Here is a 17,860-nt window from a genome sequence, read left to right as displayed (position 1 = left end):
ATGTGTTGCCTAAATTCTTAATTGAAGGGCTTTTTTTCCTCTTAGCACTCGCTGGCGATAGCCCGCGTTCCGCTTTCTTCTGCTGCCGCCCAGCTCCCGGGTCAACCAACGCCATGGGCTTTGGAGACCTCAAGAGCCCCTCCGGCCTCCAGGTGCTCAACAACTACCTGGCGGACAAGAGCTACATCGAGGGGTACGTGCCGTCCCAAGCAGACGTGGCAGTGTTTGAAGCAGTCTCCGGCCCACCACCTGCCGACCTGTGCCATGCCCTTCGTTGGTACAATCACATCAAGTCTTACGAGAAGGAGAAAGCCAGCCTGCCCGGAGTGAAGAAAGCTTTGGGCAAGTATGGCCCTGCTAATGTGGAAGACACCACAGGAAGCGGAGCTGCGAACAGTAAAGATGACGACGACGACATTGACCTCTTTGGGTCTGACGATGAGGAGGAAAGCGAAGAAGCAAAGAGGCTAAGAGAAGAACGCCTTGCACAGTATGAATCAAAGAAAGCCAAAAAACCTGCACTTGTTGCCAAGTCTTCCATCTTATTAGATGTGAAACCTTGGGATGATGAGACAGATATGGCAAAATTAGAGGAATGTGTCAGGAGCATTCAAGCAGATGGCTTGGTCTGGGGCTCTTCTAAACTGGTTCCAGTGGGGTATGGAATTAAAAAGCTTCAAATACAGTGTGTAGTGGAAGACGATAAAGTTGGAACAGACATGCTGGAGGAGCAGATCACTGCTTTTGAGGACTATGTGCAGTCCATGGACGTGGCTGCTTTCAACAAGATCTAAAATCCATCCTGAATCCGTGCCCTTAAATAAAAACTTGAAAGATAAAAAAAAAAAAAAAAAAAAAAAAAAAAAAAAAAAAAAAAAAAAAAAAAAAAAATAAATTCTTAATTGAAGGAATGACCAAGTTCCCGTTTGCGGAGAGATGACGCTTCTCTCCTCCCAGCCCCTGGAGGCCTGCAGTGCTAGGTCGGGTACCAGATGTCTGTGTGCTTCTCCTAACCCCACTTCTGCCCACCCCCACCCCCCTGGTCACGCCCATTCCGAGGGCTGTGACCCAGTGCAGCACTGGCTAATAGAACTAAATGAGCCTTATCTGTGATTGAGAACACACTCGGCCCCCCCCCCCCCGCCCCGCCCCGGCATGTGCCCTGACTGGGATCCAACCGATGACATTTTGGTGCATGGGTGGATGTTCAACCACTAAGCCACACCGACCAGGCGGTCAGTTAATTTTAACAATTTTTATTAACCCTGTTTATCCAAAATACAGAATCATTTCAACATAGTAGTCAATATAAAAATATTAATGATATATTAGAGATTCTTTTTTTATATTAAGTCCTCTGAATCATGTGTTTTATTATTATTATTTTAAATATTTTTTTATTGACTTCAGAGAGGAAGGGAGAGACAGAAACATCAATGATGAGAGGGAATCTTTGATTGGCTGCCTCCTGCAAGCCCCACACTGGGCATGTGCCCTGACCAGGAATCGAACTGTGACCTCCTAGTTCATAGGTCAACACTCAACCACTGAGCCACTCCGGCCAGGCTATTAGTATTTTTTTTTTAAATATATTTTATTGATTTTTTACAGAGAGGAAGGAAGAGGGATAGAGAGTTAGAAACATCAATGAGAGAGAAACATCGATCAGCTGCCTCCGCACGCCCCCTACTGGGGATGTGCCCACAACCAAGGTACATGCCCTTGACCGGAATCGAACCTGGGACCCTTGAGTCCGCAGGCTGATGCTCTATCCACTGAGCCAAACCGGTTTTGGCAATATTTTTTAATCCTTACCCCAGGACATGCTTAGAGTGAGGAAGGGAGAGAGAGAGAGATAAAAACATCCATATGAGATAGAAACATTGATCGGTTGCCTTAAGTACACTACTTGATCCAGGATCAAACCCACAACCAGCCCTAGCTGGTTTGGCTCAGTGGATGGAGCCTTGGCCTGTGGACTCAAGGTTCCCCGGTTTGATTCCAGTCGGGGGCACATGCTCTGGTTGTGGGCTCAATCCCCAGTTGGGGGCGTGCAGGAGGCAGCCAATCAATGATTCTCTCTAAACGTTGATGCTTCTAACTCTCCCTCTCCCTTTCTCTCTGAAATCAATCAAAATATATTAAAAAAAACAAAAAACAAAAAACCCACAACCCAGGTATGTGCCCTGACCAGGAATCGAACCAGCAACCCTTCATCACATGGACACTGCCCAACCACCTGAGCTACCCGGCCAGGGCCGGCGTGTTCTACTATACACCCAGTACTTCTCAGTTCAGACTTGCCGCAGTCCATTGCTCACCTGGCCCCTGTGATGAGTGGCTGCCTTCTTGGAAAATGCAGAATTTGATGCTGGCAACTTCCCCATTTCTGACTCCAGCCTGAGATGTTGCCCCTGAACTCCTGTACCATTCTTTTTTCAATGACATCAGGTTATTCCTTAGCGTTGTATAGTTTGTTACAATTTTTTTGTTCTTGGTAGCAGCACAGAGCAGAAATAATTGATCAGGTCAAAATACAATACTGGGAAATTAGGAAAAAAAGACACAAAAAAACTGATTTAGGCCTTGGCTGGGTGGCTCTGTTGGTTGGAGTATCATCCTGTGCTCCAAAGGGTTGTGGGTTCAATTCCCAGTCAGGGCACATACCTAGGTTTTGGGCTCAATTCCTGGTCAGGACACGTGAGGGAGGCAACTAGTCAATGTTTATCTCTATCAAAATCAGTGGAAACATATCCTTGGGTGAGGATTAAAAACAAAAAAACAAAAACTGATTTAAGACCCATATAGCGTACAGTGTAGGATCAAAACGTGGGCTCCGGCCGAAACCGGTTTGGCTCAGTGGATAGAGCGTCGGCCTGCGGACTGAAAGGTCCCAGGTTCGATTCCGGTCGAGGGCATGTACCTTGGTTGCGGGCACATCCCCAGTGGGGGGGGTGCAGGAGGCGGCTGATCGATGTTTCTCTCTCATCGATGTCTCTAGCTCTCTATCCCTCTCCTTTCCTCTCTGTAAAATATCAATAAAATGTTTAAAAAAAAAAAACTGATTTAAGACCCATATAGCGTACAGTATAGGATCAAAACATGGGCTCCGGCCGAAACCGGTTTGGCTCAGTGGTAGAGCATCAGCCTGCGGACTGAAGGGTCCCAGGTTCGATTCCGGTCAAGGGCATGTGCCTTGGTTGCGGGCATGTCCCCAGTGGGGGGTGTGCAGGAGGCAGCTGATCGATGTTTCTCTCTCATCGATGTTTCTGACTCTCTATCCCTCTCCCTTCCTCTCTGTAAAAAATCAATAAAATATATGTAAAAACAAAACAAAAAAAACGTGGGCTCCGATGGATTATTTGAACTTAATCAAAATTTAAAAACTCTGGGGGGGGGTAATGGGGGAATAAAGACACATATGTAATACCTTAATCAATAAAGAAATTTAAAAAAAATTAAAATCTCTGCCCGGCCGGCATGGCTCAGTGGTTGAGGTTCTATTCTTGGTCCAGGCATATGTCCAGGTTGTGGCCTTGATCCCTCATAGGGGGCATGCAGGAGGCAGGGGGCAGATCGGTGATTCTCATCATTGATGTTTATGTCTCTCCCTCTCACTTCCTCTCTGAAATCAATAAAAATTTTAAAAATAGCCCTAGCCAGTTTGGCTCAGTGGATAGAGCATTGGCCTGCGGACTGAAGGGTCCCAGGTTCGATTCAGGCCAAGGGCACATGCCTGGGTTGCCGGCTCGATCCCCATTAGGGGGTGTGCAGGAGGCAGACGATCAATGATTCTCTCTCATCATTGATGTTTCTATCTCTCTCTCCCTCTTCCTTCCTCTCTGAAATCAATAAAGAAGTATATTTAAAATTTTTTAAAAATAAAAGATGTATTTTCAAAAAAGAGTACACACTAAAAAAATGGACATGAGCAGACACTTGATAGAAGAAGATATACGAATGGTCAATAAGCACATGAACAGACGCTCAGCAGCAGTGGTCAGAGCAATACAAATGACAACCACGATGGGATACCGCTGTGTACCCACCAGCCTGGTGAAAACGAAAGACGGATCCTATCAGGTGCTGGCCAGGACCTGGATCAGCTGGAACTCTTCATGCATCACTGATGGAAATGCAAAATGGTAGAACACCCTGTAAGACCTTTTGGCAGTCCTTATAAAGTGAAGCATAAAGCATGCACCCTGCATGCAACTCGGTCATCTGCTCCCAGGTTGACCCAAGAGAAATGACAAAGTGTCTCTTTACAGAAAGACTTGTACATGAATGTTCATAGCCACTTGATTCACAATAGCCCCAATCTGGACATTATTCAGATGTCTGTCAACAGGAAAAGAAATAAACTATGACACTGTTACTGAACTCAAGGGGTTCACTGCTTGGGGGATTCTACTGAAAAACGAAACGGTTGTTGCAGGGTAGTTTTGTTTACTTACAGCAAGTAAAGGAGACAGGATTCATATCCAAAACTCTGCCCCCCTAAGGGAGCTTAGCCATATGGCTCCTAACTATTTGGTCAATTACATGTTGATTTCTTCTTTGCAGTTGGCTACACTTACCAGTTGAGTTCTTGTTGAGTAATCCTGTTTGCAGTTGCAGCTAAGAAATACTATGCTACATTTTAACATTTAGCAAGAATAACAATAACATTGAGAACTTCCCAGGCCTGAAGACCCTTGTCCGAACAATACAACAATACAATGGGATACTCCTGAGCAATAAAAAGAATTGCACAACCTTTACGTGCAACAACATGGGTGAATAAAAAATGCATTATGCTGACTGAATGAAGACAGACACAAAACAGCACGTACTGTATAATACAGGAACATAGGAAACTTTAGCAAAGGAAAAGCTACACTATAGTGACAGAAAATAGAAAGTGATTGCTTCAGGGGTTGGGTGGGTAAGGTATCAACTAGAAAGGGTTATGAAGGAACTTTCCAGGGTGATGGTTCTACAAGTTGCATTCATCTTCATTCAACTAGTAACTTTTCCTGCAGATCCGGGAAAGCTCCCTGGAGGAGGTGATGTCTGAGCTGTGCCCCGATGGATGTGTAGGAGTTGATTGACAAAGGGAGGTGGGTGTTCCTTGCAGGGGGAGCGAATTGGCAAAGGCCAAATGGTTTGAGGGAGGTTGCTGGGTTTAGAAAACTTGGAACAGTTAAGTAGAGGGGCTGGAGTTTAAATGCATTGACGCCTGAGTCCTTCCCGACTTGGTTCGAGACCCTGGACAAGTCCTCCCTCTCTTTGGGTCTCTAATGGCTTCAGTTTTTCCCCCCTCACGTAAATGGGCAAAATCTTCCTTGCTTCTCTTAGACTCCCTTGGGGCTGGGAGAATCCACTGAATAAACGATGAGTGACAGTTCTTTTGAGTCAATCGCTGGAGGATAAAGCCCTCTCTCCTCATGGGCCAATCGCCTGGTTCTTGAGACCGGCCGCTGGGCGGGGCTCGCCAAAGGCCTCATGACCTCACATTTTAGATAAACCAGTAGCAGCTGATAAGAGGCGGGTCCTTTAGGTGATGGACAGGTCTATTTCAAAATGTCCGCTAGCGCGGGGCCCGTCGGGAAGCTTTGAGGTGGTGCTGGGGAAAGGGGCGGGAACTCCCGGCTGACTTCGCCCAATCATCAGTCGCGGTTCTTGTGATAGACAAGAAATCTTTCCCATCCCTGTCGACTTAAGTGGGCGGGACTTTCACGCCAAACTGGGCGCGTTCCTGAACTTTGATGGGCATCTTCTTTGTCCAATTGGTAAACGGTATTCCAAGACGGACAGCCTCTATCACCAATGAGATCTCCTGGAGGGGTCGCGGTGGGTGGGCCCAGACTCTCCGGTATAAGGCGGTCTCGGGAGAGTGCGGAGAAGGGGGGGGGTCTCGGCGGCTCGAGGAGTAGGAGCGGGTGAATATGGCGGCAGCCGAGGCCGCGAACTGCATCATGGAGGTGAGCATCTGGAACGCCGCCGGGGGCGGGGGTCGGTTTGGGGGTCGGTGTTTTATGGCCTGGAGAAGGGGCTGTGAGTCGGCGGATTTGAGTAAAGGCCTCCTGCCGAACGGAGGGGAGTCCGCATGCTTCAGATCGGGGCCACCGTTTCAGTGCGGGTTCCCTAGCTTTCGGGGGCCTGCGGTATCCCGACCAGACGCGGGTCTCGTGCCCCCTCCCACGTGGAGGAGGGCTGGGGGCGCTTCCGGCCTGGCCCCCACGTGGCCGCGGCACGGTGGGTGGGGAGGGGGTGTGCCGCGCCCGGTGGCCCGGCGGGCTCCACGTGCGGGACAAAGGCCCCGCCCCCGGCCGGGGGAGGGGCGCCCCGGGGGGGGGGGCGGGAGGAGGCTTTCACCCTTCTGAGGCCCCCAGCTCTTAACGAGGATCGCGACGTACATTTCCGAGTGGGACTTACTTGAGGGCCTCCAAAAAGTAGTCTCTTGGAAGGGGCAGTGTATCGAGACCCTCTACATCCCCCTTCCAAGGACTGGGGCATTTTCTTAGGCATCGGTCCAGGTTGTGTGCACTTTTGGGTTAGGATTGGAGGAAGACAAAGACTTGGTTTTCTCTGCCTCCCACATCCCCGTTTCCTGTCCCTGGATTATCCTCCCGGGGCTTCGGGAGCTGGGGGGATGGGGTATGCCCCTGTGACCTCTCTCGGTGGTGGTGGGGCCTCCAGCTGAAGGAGATCTTTCCCGATAAGGCGCCAGGCACCCCCTTGTGGCCATTTCTGGGTGTGTGGGAGGGACATCTTTTTCATGGGGCGTGTCTCAAAGCCCACCTCCCCGCTGGAGCCCTGCCGGGCGAGGGGAGGGGTCTGCTGGGAAGGGGCCGTGATGGAAGCTGCGAGCTCTACCCCCATTTCTCTCCTCTCGGCATTCGTGAAGGCGGGAGATGTACTCCCCCTTCCAGAATCCTTGTTCGAGGGTCCTGAGCCTGGATGCCTGAAATGGTTTCCCAAAATGTGGGTTCTTGTGCAGCCATGTGGGGTTGGTTCCGGCGCTGGGCTGCAAGCTATTTGGGGCTTGTCTGGCTGTGATAGGAGTGATATTGAGAAATGGGCCCCAGTGGGGAATCCCCTCACCAGCCGCCCTTCTTTGTAGGCATCCTCACTGGCTTGCGAGAATGGGGGTGGGGCTTGGAGCCCTGTGGGTCATGTCCCTGGCTTGACGCTTCTTCTCGGAGCCCCGTCACAGCTGTAATCTGATGGGGGCCGCCGAATTTTCACCCCTTGCCTTGTGGCACTCTCTGGACTGGGAGGGCAGTTCCCCAGGGTCACTCCAATGACTCCCATCCCCCTTGGCTCTCCTGGACCAGGGCCTGAATGGGGGAGGAAGTATTTTCCCCGGAGGTTGCCTCTGGACTTGGCCCCACATTTGGGGGCTTCCAAGCCTGTGATGTGTGTCTGAATGGGAGGAGGTGGGCTGGAGGGTCCAGAGTCCAGCCTCTTCCGGGGGAATCTATCTTCCTAGGTAGAGGGTAATAAGCAAGGAGATTGGCTCCAACTGGTTTTATTTGGGGCTTCCTGAGCCCAAGGCAGGAGCTAGGGGTCCGGGTGCCAGCTCTGGTGGGGGTGCCACATCTCCATCCTGGAATCCTCTCCTAAAAGAGACTGGTTTCCAGAAGTGGCAGGTGCCCAGTGGGTACACTCTGCCAGCCAACTCCCCAGCTATAGGTGTGTGTGAGTGTGTGTGTGTGTGTGTGTGTGTGAGTGAGGTCAGGAAGTGTCACCTAATCTGGGGGATTAGATGATGGAGGGGAGTGACAGCTGGCAGTGCCTATGTGCCCAGTGGGTGCCAGTTCCTCTGGGCTGGGTGGGGGAGGTGTGCATGGTCAGATTCCTGGCCAGAGAGGGGCAGCTTGGGATCAGTCCGCCATCTCTCCAGCCACAGCTGAGACAGAATCCCTCTCTCCTCCCCCGACTTGTCCCACCCCTTTTTGAAACAACCCTGCCTCATTACTTGCTCTCTCTGCCACCACTCCCCACCCAAGAAAAGGAAAATTGCAGGAAACACTCCCCTCTTCTAACAGCCAGGGTCCCCTGGCCTGGCCTGCCCCTAGCCACTCCCAGTAGCTAATCCTTTCTCCCTGTACTCTCTCCTAGAATTTTGTAGCCACCTTGGCTAATGGGATGAGCCTCCAGCCGCCTCTTGAAGAAGTAAATATCCTTTTGTGAGACCCTTCCCCATATTAAGATATCTTGCCACACATCAGGCCCTTTCTCGTGGTCTAACCATGATCCCTCTTGCTTCAAACCAGCTTACCCCTTGCCCCCCGAACACTTAGTACACACTCCCTCCAGGTTTGTGGCCCCCACCTTGCCTTCCCCAATACTGTGGCTGCTTCCTTAACTCTATTTCCAGCTCCCCTTTGCCCTTCCCTGTGTCTGCTCCAGTTCTGCCTTCCCCTCCCCTCCCAGCTGTGGGCTGAGCTAGAGACGGGGGCAGAGAGACTGGAGAGATGGTAGGCATGGCTGAGGTATCGGGGTATTCCCTGGGGGCGGGGTATCCTGTAATAGGAATATGGGGCTTGTGGGTTCTGGGGAGGCAAGGTGTTAGATGGGAGCTGTAGGGTTGCCATGGTATGATTTTGGGGCGTTTATTCCAGGGAGCAGTAGGGACCTGGAGGCTTAAGAGGCTTTGGGGAACCCCAGATTTGACCCATGGTCCTCTCCTCCCTCTCCTAGGTCTCCTGTGGCCAAGCAGAATGCAGCGAGAAGCCCAACGCTGAGGACATGACGTCCAAAGATTACTACTTTGATTCCTATGCTCACTTTGGTATCCATGAGGTGAGTGTGGACAGCTTCCAGGGTTGCTGAATCTGGAGAGGTTAATTTATGGGAGAGCTGGCACTGAATTTCCCACCATGCACCCTGCCTTCCCTGGCAGCAGGCTGCCCCTCTGCGCATGCCCCAAGCTCACCCTGGGGTCTGCTCTCCCAGCGGTTGCCTTGGAGACCAAGGTTAGCCAGGTGCTCTCTTCAGGATCCCTCCTGGGAGGCAGGAGTGGGAGCCCACAAGCTTGGCAGAGATGCAGCTGGAGGTCGGGGCGGGCTGGTTTCTGCCGCCCTCTAGTGGCCAGCGGTGGGATTGTCCCCCAGCTGCTCATGTCTGGTGTGCAGATGGCTTCTCTACTCTGGTTCACTGGAGGCTGAGGTCCCAGTAGTTGGGATGGATTCTGAGGATTTTTTCTTCTGGTCTTTTTTTTTTTTTTTTCTGAGTGTACAGGTCAGTGGATTATTGATTTCAGAGAGGAAGGGAGAGAGAGAAAGAGATAAAAACATCAGTGATGAGAGAGAATCATTGATCAGCTGCCTCCTACTGGGGATCAAGCCCACAACCCAGGCATTGCCCCGGCCGGGAATCAAACCATGACCTGATTCACGCTGACCGGCTACTGAGGACTTTTTAAAGCAAATATAGTTGAGGCTTAGGAGGCAGTGGTAGAACCTGGCTGATGTAAGAAGGGAGTTTAGTCTATCCAGTCTGATTTTACAAATAGGGAAACTGAGGCACGTGGAAAGGAAATAACTTGTTCCAAAGGGACTAAGCAAGTGGGAAGGCTGAGCTCTAGCTCTCCAAACCGTTAGCATGTCAGAGGCCAGGACATCCCTGTTTCCAGCTGTGAATGTAGGCCCCTCACGGTACCTTCGTAACCCTTCTCCCCAGGAGATGCTGAAAGACGAGGTGCGCACCCTCACCTACCGCAACTCCATGTTTCACAACCGACACCTCTTCAAGGACAAGGTGGTGCTGGATGTGGGCTCAGGCACGGGGATTCTCTGTATGTTTGCTGCCAAGGCCGGGGCCCGCAAGGTCATTGGGGTGAGTGTCCTGGACAGCTGGGTGGGATTGGGCCCTGGGACGGAAAGGGACACCTTGGGGCTCAGGGATTGGATAGAGGGAGTGGGAGGTGAGGATGGGACTGGGGGGGGGGTCTCACCCTCACTTCTTCCTGGACCCCAGATCGAGTGTTCCAGTATCTCTGATTATGCGGTGAAGATCGTCAAAGCCAACAAGTTAGACCATGGTGAGCCCAGGAAGAGAATGGGTTTGTGGGGATGGAACGGGCGGTCCCAGCTTCCTTGGGCCCTTGGCAGGAGGGAGGGGGCCGCTAAACACAAATTCAGCTTGTCCTCTCCTGTGGGCTCCGGGCTGCCAACAGTCTGAGAATTCAACCTTCTCAGAGCCCGTAACCTGATAAGCAGGTTCCGCTGTCTTAGAATTTAAGTGTTGAAGTCCCAAACTTAGTGCCTTACTCTAAAACGTTAGGCAAGAAGCAGTCTTTAGAATTTTCGGCGAATAGGGTCATGTGGGCCCACGTGAGAAGGCACTCAGCCGCCCTTCTCGGAGTTCAGACAACACTCCCAGACTTCTGTTGACTACAAGCACATATGCATGTAAATGTTTTTACATTTACATGCATTATTTTTACACAAATGGCATTTCACACAAGTCTTTCCCTTTGCTTTTTCTTATTTTAAAAAAAAAATACCTTTTTATTGATTTCAGAGAGGAAGGGAGAGAGAGAGATAGAAACATCAATGATGAGAGAGAATCATTAATCGGCTGCCTCCTGCATGCCCCCTATTGGGGACCAAGCCTGCAACCCGGGCATGTGCCCTGACCAGCAATCGAACTGTGACTTTCTGGTTCATAGTTGGGACTCAACCACTGAGCCACACCAGCCCAGCCCCTTTACTTTTTCTCTTCGGTTATCGTGTCGTTTAACATGTTGCAGGACGTTGAGAGGATCTTGTTCTTTTTGATACACACATACCCGGGCTTTCTTAACCAGGCTCCTGGTGATGGGCATTTAGCTGCTTCTGAGAGTTTCCTCTCCTGCATATAATGAACTGGTACATCTGTGAGGTCGATTTATAAAAGTAGTATCACATGGGTCAGACATGTAAGTTGGTAGATGTTGCCAGATGGCCTTTGAGTTCCCACCTGAGAGGTTTGAGGGGCAGAGAATGTGGGAAGGTGGTGGGTTTTCTGGATGTGAAGGCTCCTAGCATTTAGTAACTGAAGTGATTTTTCTTTCTTTCTTTCTTAGTAAGACTAGTATAGTGACCCCCACCCCCACCCCAGTACCCAACACTCAGCTTTAAATATGTCCATTGGAAGCAAATTCCAACTGTGATGTCATTTAGATCCTGCTGTGTATGTTCCTAATGGATGATCATGCTGTTATCGGCAAAACCTTAACATCACCTACTGCCTAATCCATGTAAGATTTCTGCTTCTGCCTCAGGAAACATCTAGAGTGAGGGATTTTAAAACTGAGGGAACAGGGTTTGCTTCGGCTGTCAGAGTTCTTAGAAGATGCCCAAGTGTAGCCCCCAGCCCTTGCTTAGAAGACAAGGGCTGCCCTAGTGGGATCCCCAGGCTCTGGATCCCCAGAGGGAGGCAATCGGACAGGCCTGTGCCCCTATCTGCCCCTACAGTGGTGACCATCATCAAGGGGAAGGTAGAGGAGGTGGAGCTTCCCGTGGAGAAGGTTGACATCATCATCAGCGAGTGGATGGGCTACTGTCTCTTCTACGAGTCAATGCTCAACACCGTGCTCTATGCCCGAGACAAGTGGCTGGTGAGGCCCTGGCAGGGTGGGAATGCAGGCTGGGTCCTGAGGGGTTTGTTGCATGGATCAGTCGGGGGCCAGGCCGAAAGCCAAAGCCAGGCCAGGTATTTCCCACACGAGAGGATTGCCCTCGCAGATGTTGGAAGGTCCACAGCCAAACGAGTATAACGACTTTGGGAGCTACATGGTGACGAGGAGATGGGACAGTGTCAGGAGGGTGCTAGTGCTGGGAAGAAAACCATAGCAGGGCAAAGGGATAGGGAAGGACGGGTGGGGGGAGAGGGCATTATCCCCTCAGCTTCTCACGTCAGAGATGTGCCAGTCAGAGGGAACACCCCAGGAGATGACTGAGACTTGATCAAAGGATGGGAAGTAGCCACACAGGATCTGCATCTGAGGGGAAGAACACACTGGAGAGCATTTCAGCCAGTGCAAAGGTCCTGGGGCAGGAGTGTGCTTGTGTGTTGAGCAGCAGGGAAGCTAGTGAAATGAGGATCTGGAAGAGCAGTAGGAGGTGAAGTTAGAGGTGAGGGGCCTTGTGGACCCTCATGAGACATTGCTTTCCCTCTCAGGAGCCAGGGAGGCTTCTGATGATCCCTAAGAACCTCCGGACAGGGTCTGGTTTAGGTGCTCCTGATCGCCACCTGATAGCCATGTGGGGAATGATTCGGGGGTGAGGGCAGAGCAGGAAACCCTGAGGCCGCTGCAGGAGCCCAGGTGGGAAGTGTCGATGGCTCAGACAAGGGTGGGTAGAGGGGGTGGATAAAGAGCCAAACTGGAGAGGTTTGGCGGCAGTGTTGCCAAGGCCCCCCCACCCTTCACGCCCTCACCCTGCCCTTACACAGGCGCCCGATGGCCTCATCTTCCCAGACCGAGCCACGCTCTATGTGACGGCCATTGAGGACCGGCAGTACAAAGACTACAAGATCCACTGTGAGCTTGGGCCCAAGGAGCTCGTGGGCTGGGGCGGGCTCGACCTGACCTGGGCGCCCCTGTGTGCTCACCCCTCCTCCCTGCCTCCTCCCAGGGTGGGAGAATGTGTATGGCTTTGACATGTCTTGCATCAAAGACGTGGCCATCAAGGAGCCCCTGGTGGATGTGGTGGACCCCAAGCAGCTGGTCACCAACGCCTGCCTCATAAAGGTGAGGGGATGGGCATGGCCAGGTGTCCCCCAGGGTTGGAACCAAAGAAGGGCCAGCACCTGTCCCGCATGCGAGACATCAGGGCGCAGAGTGCTGGCCTGAGGTCTTGGGTTCCTCACCTGTCAGCCAGGGTAATGCTAGAGGCCCAGCGAAGCTGTGTCATCCATTAAAAAGCTCTGAGCCAGCCAGGGCCAGTGGTTCCAAGATGGAACCCATTGAGCTGGGCTTGCCCTGCCAGCGACACTCTTTCCAGAGGGAACACAGGCAGGCAGCTAAGATCCCCGGGCGGGGCTCGCCTGAGCACACCAAATGCAAGAAGCCGGGCCAGGAGCGAGTTTATCCTCATAAGTAAAAGATACTGGCTGCGATCAATTGTTGAGCCCCCTCCCTGCCACGTCCCGCACATCACTCTTGTGTGAGGCAGGCAGAACCAGGTGGAGGGAGTGAGGAGAGGAGACAGGAGACGAGCAGGTGGCCTGACTGGCCCAGCATCTGAGGCTGCATCAGAACCAGGGCTTTGTTCTGAGTGCGTCCAGGGGCTGTCCAGGGTTTAAGCAGGGGCTTGGCACGATCTGATTGACTTGTTTTACAGTTGTCACCTTGGCTGATAGATGTGTCCAGCTAAGTTATGTGGGCGGGCGCGGGGGCAGGATGGATAGAAGCAGGGAGCCCATGAGGAGGCTGCTGGGGCAGGGGGTAGGCCATGGGGAGGGGTGAACGGGCAGTTCTTCAAGTAAAGTGGTAGGTCCAGGAATAAACTCGGGTTTGAGGTTCGGATGGGAACAGGGAATCCAACCCCTTCCGCCCCCCCCCCCCCCCCCTCCGTTTGCCTTGGACCCTGGGCTGGACGCGGCGGAGTGGGGCTCATGGGCCTGTCCCGCAGGAGGTGGACATCTACACCGTGAAGGTGGAAGACCTGACCTTCACCTCGCCCTTCTGCCTGCAAGTGAAGCGGAACGACTACGTGCACGCCTTGGTGGCCTACTTCAACATCGAGTTCACGCGCTGCCACAAGAGGACCGGCTTCTCCACCAGTGAGTCTGCGGGAAGGGGCCGCAGGAGCAGCCCCGGGGAGCCTCCCTCAGGGCCAGCCAACCCGAGCGCGCTCTGCCTTAGTTTCCCCACCCACGAAACCTAGGCAGGACCCTCTGAGGGGTGAGGAGGGTGAAGGGATTCACGGGCAGGTTGACCACAGTCAACACTCCGTAAACAGCCATTGGGGGGGGTGCCAGGCACAGGGAAGGGCAGGACCGAGGTGGGGGCACAGGGGCCAGTTGGCTGACCCGACTCTGCCCTCAGGCCCTGAGTCCCCGTACACGCACTGGAAGCAGACGGTGTTCTACATGGAGGACTACCTGACGGTGAAGACGGGCGAGGAAATCTTTGGCACCATTGGCATGCGGCCAAATGCCAAGAACAATGTGAGGCTCGGGGTAACTGGGGGTGGACTATGGAGGCACCTCTGCTTGTCTGGGGCTCTTGGGGTCTATCTGTATTGAGCACTGACGGGAAGCAGGCCTTGGGGACCCAGCCACGATCAGGCTGAACCCCTGCCCTCGCGATGCTCCCGATCTAGACACGGGTCACAGTCGGTGGTAAATGACAGCTGGAGGTGACTGTGCCAAGCTGGCGAGGGCGGGTCAGCTGAGAAGGCCAGAGGGAGAGCCTGGTTTCCCAGCCTGGGCCTGGGGATCGAGGGAAGCAGAGGAGGGCCAGGCCGTTTGTTCCTCCTGCACCCCTGACACAGCAGGACACAGCTGCCATCGGCTGAGGGTTGGGGGCTGGGGGCGAGGGAGGTCTGGGGCAGAGTCAGGAGCTCCAGCTCAGCCTCAGTGGGAAGAGGAAGGGTCTGATGCCTGAGTGAAGGGGAGTGGTCTGCGCCAAAACATCGGGCCAGTGTGTATGTAAGGCTGGATGGTGCCCAGGGAGCCTGGATGGAGGGGAGTGGCCCAAAAGACACCCACTTTCAAAGTCAGGGGGACAAGCCCGTTAAAGCAGGGACTCGCAACCAGGGGCTATTTTGCTGTACCCCAGATGATGTTGGTCATTAGAGACGTGGGGGTTATTACAAACGAGAGGGTGCTAATGACATCTAGTGGGTAGAGGTTGGGGGTGCACAGGATGACAAAGTGGCCCCAAGTGCCGGTAGTGTGGAGGCTGAGAAACCCCAAACTAAAGAGACAGAGACAGCCTGAGGGGGAGGAGAGAGCAGGGAGGCCGGGTGAGGACTGAGGCAGAGGTCGGTGGTGACTTTGCCCAGCGTTTCCAGGGAGAGCTGGGGGCTTCAGAGTAGGGGCAGGAGGAGGATCGGGAGGAGAGGAAGTGAGGACAGTGCTGTCAAGTTTTCAGGAGGAGGAAGTATGATTGAGAGAGGGGTTTGCTTTTATACGAGGAAGAAATGCTGTTTTGCTGATGGGAATGGTTCTCGTGAAGAAATAGTCATGAGCAAGAGGCCAGGCAGCTGAGCTCTGCCCCGAGATACCAGGTGGAGTTGAGGTTGCCACGCGAGTTGCTGGGAGTCAAGGTTCAGGTGCTCGGACCAGCAATGTGGCATCTCCATCCTGGATATGGGCTAAAAGCAGGGCCCACTGGGTCTCCAGGGAGGGTGGGCACAGGGCATCTCAGTGTGTGGGGCCTACACCCCTCTGCTTCCTCCCGACTTGGACAGCTGTGCATCCCTTCCTGCCCTGTCTCCGGTCCCCTCATGTCCTCCCTCTCCCCACAGCGCGACCTGGACTTCACCATTGACCTGGACTTCAAGGGCCAGCTGTGTGAGCTGTCCTGCTCCACCGACTACCGGATGCGCTGAGACGGCGCCCGGTTTCTCCCACCCCAGCCCGGCCGGCCCTGTAGAGGCCCAGCAGCTGTGGCATTTCTTAGGCGGTTTCAGGATCCCCCTTCCTCTCCTTTTCTCAGAAGGGAGTTATAGGGGCCTGGGCCCGGGATGGGAGGGTTGGGGGGAGGGCACATTGTGACTGTTTTTCATAACTTATGTTTTTATATGGTTACATTTATGCCAATAAATCCTCAGCTGGGACAGCTTGGCTTCTGGGGGGTTGGGGTTCCGTGTGCAGGTGCTAAGGTTTCAGTCTGAGCAGCCAGGAGTACCCGGATGATGGCTGTAGGTCTCTGTCCTCACTTGTGTCTAGTTCGGTCTCACCACAGCCCTCTGAGTCTTGTCCCAACTCACCTCTTGCTCGCTCCCAGGATCTCTTCCCCCAACCCTCTCTGGGGGGAGTGAGTCTGTTCCCCCACCCCCCTCTCTTGCCTCTGAGGCACTGTTATCTCTTATCCCACTGGGCATGGTTCTGCGCCCAGCTGCACTGCCAGGCTGGTGGCAGATTGGGGTGTGGGTTCCCAGTATAGCTGGGCCCTTAAGCTTCTCAGAAGGCCATTTCCTGCCTCCCCCAACACACAGGACTCATCTGTTTTTTTTGTCCAGGCCCCTCCAAGGTCATGCCAGGGCTGACTGGCAGTGAGTACTGTTCTGCCCTTGGCAGCTAGGAAACAGTTGCGGAGGAGTTGCACTGGGGTCAGAATTCCTTCTGAGGGTGTGTGACCTGAGGTGGGGGTCCCATCTCAGGGTAACAGAGCCTCCCCACCTCAGAGGTGGGCACCAAGGTCCCACTGACCTTCACAGCGCCAGGCGTGGTATCCAGCCCCTGCTGCAGGCATGGTGTCCTCACCCACCACCCTGTCCCATGGTATTGTCCACAGAGCCCCCATTGCCCAGGACCTGAATCACTCAGCACAGCATCCCTGTCTCCACAGCGCCTGCTCCGCCTGCTTCAGTACAGCTGAGCCCTAGGCTTGCGGGTAGCTGATCCGTTCTTCCAGGAAGTCCACACTGGCAGTGCTGAGGCTCGGGCTCTGTCCCTATCCCCAGGGGCCTTCGGTTCCGGAGTCTCCATGGGTGAGGGTGAGGTCTGGTCTATACTGGAGCCCAGAGCTTCCCTTCTCCACCCCTTTCCTTGGAACCAGATGCTGACACCACTTGAAAGTGTCAGTTGCCCCTTACCTAGGCCTCAGAATTACCTCTCCTGAGGCCTGGGTGCACCACCACCAGCACACCCATGGGGGCTCCCTAGGAGCAGTGGAGGAGGTGGAGATCTGGGTTCTAATCGTGCCTTTCTGGCTTGGTGTGGCCTCAGAGACTGGCCTGTTTTACTCCTGGGAGGTGGGGACTGGTCCTTGATTCCTGGAACTACATCTTACCCTGGAAGAGGGTTATCCAGACCAGAGGGGAAGGGGGCGGGGCTGCCCCACGCAGGGGCAACTTCACTCACCCATTTTTCTGGTGACCAACACCCACCTGCTGTTACTTCTAGCTTCCTCCAACCTGGGGGACCCAGACTTCTTGGGCAGGTGAGAAAGGCTGGTGGTGTCAGGGACATGCCTGCAAGGAGCCCTCGGGCCAGGGCTTTCCGTCTAGGAATGGGAAGGCATCAGAGCTGCCCTGTCGGTTGTCGAGCCCCATTTCTCCAGTGGCTTGTTTGTACCTCGGTATCACGCTCCTCTGTGGCCCCTCTGTTCCCTGGGCACATGCCAAATATACCACCTGCCAGAGACCAAATACTGGCCCTGCTCTGCCTCCACCAAGGAGCTCTCAGGAAAGTTGGGCTCTGAAGTTCTAGTCTAGTTGGTCTCCGGACCTGTGGCAGTGAGGCCTGCGCAGTGCCCAGCTTACTGGGTGACATTGGGCACCTCTCTGCACCTCCCCTAGCCTCAGTTTACCCGTCTGTATATTGGGGCCACAACCCCAAGTTTTCCCCTAGTTCCACATGGGCTTGCCCAGATATCAGCCTTCCCCTCACCTCCCCCAGCCCCCGCTGTGACTGGGCTGGACCCAGGGGCACCCCAGAGCCAGCATGGACAAAGAATATTAATGTCCAGAGCCAAATAAAAGGTGATATCCATGTTTCAGTCTCTGCTCTTTCTGGTCTGACCATCTGAGTCCTGCCCCTAACACATTTCCCCCCTGTGTCATGCACATTTTCCCTCATGGAAGTCCCTTTGACTGTCTAACTTGAATCCAATCGGCTGTTGCCGCCTCCTTCGCACCAACGCAGTTGCACCTTGTGTGGGTCGTTTTGTGGGTCTATCCCAAAGCAGCTTTCCTCCCTCCCTGGGATG

The 17,860-nt window shown here is 53.6% G+C and overlaps 2 protein-coding genes across 5 annotated transcripts; both read left to right on the top strand.

Annotated features, from left to right (window-relative positions):
* Window positions 1-34: 34 nt before the first annotated feature.
* LOC308235575 (elongation factor 1-beta) lies at window positions 35-839 on the top strand. Its single transcript, XM_080644499.1, has one exon. It carries the CDS (start codon window positions 114-116, stop codon window positions 792-794), a length of 681 nt encoding a protein of 226 aa, XP_080500625.1. The 5' UTR covers window positions 35-113; the 3' UTR covers window positions 795-839.
* A 5,022-nt stretch (window positions 840-5,861) lies between these two features.
* Window positions 5,862-17,649, top strand: PRMT1 (protein arginine methyltransferase 1). 4 transcript variants are annotated; one of them, XM_080646012.1, is made up of 11 exons: window positions 5,862-5,966; window positions 8,110-8,163; window positions 8,692-8,793; window positions 9,673-9,828; window positions 9,970-10,033; window positions 11,451-11,593; window positions 12,430-12,517; window positions 12,612-12,727; window positions 13,611-13,761; window positions 14,027-14,148; window positions 15,453-17,649. In XM_080646012.1, exons 1-11 carry the CDS (start codon window positions 5,931-5,933, stop codon window positions 15,534-15,536), a joined length of 1,116 nt encoding a protein of 371 aa, XP_080502138.1. In that variant the 5' UTR covers window positions 5,862-5,930; the 3' UTR covers window positions 15,537-17,649. The 4 variants fall into 4 exon arrangements, with proteins under 4 accessions (XP_080502138.1, XP_080502140.1, XP_080502141.1 ...); XM_080646015.1 differs by having other exon boundaries at window positions 5,893-5,966; window positions 8,110-8,468; XM_080646013.1 differs by lacking the exon at window positions 5,862-5,966 and adding an exon at window positions 6,940-6,969.
* Window positions 17,650-17,860: the final 211 nt, after the last annotated feature.

This window comes from Plecotus auritus (assembly GCF_963455305.1).
Source record: "Plecotus auritus genome assembly, chromosome: 10".
In the NCBI taxonomy this organism is placed as follows: domain Eukaryota; kingdom Metazoa; phylum Chordata; class Mammalia; order Chiroptera; family Vespertilionidae; genus Plecotus; species Plecotus auritus.
The sequence above is the reverse complement of the archived record's forward strand: the minus strand, read 5'-3'. Positions and strand labels throughout refer to the sequence as shown.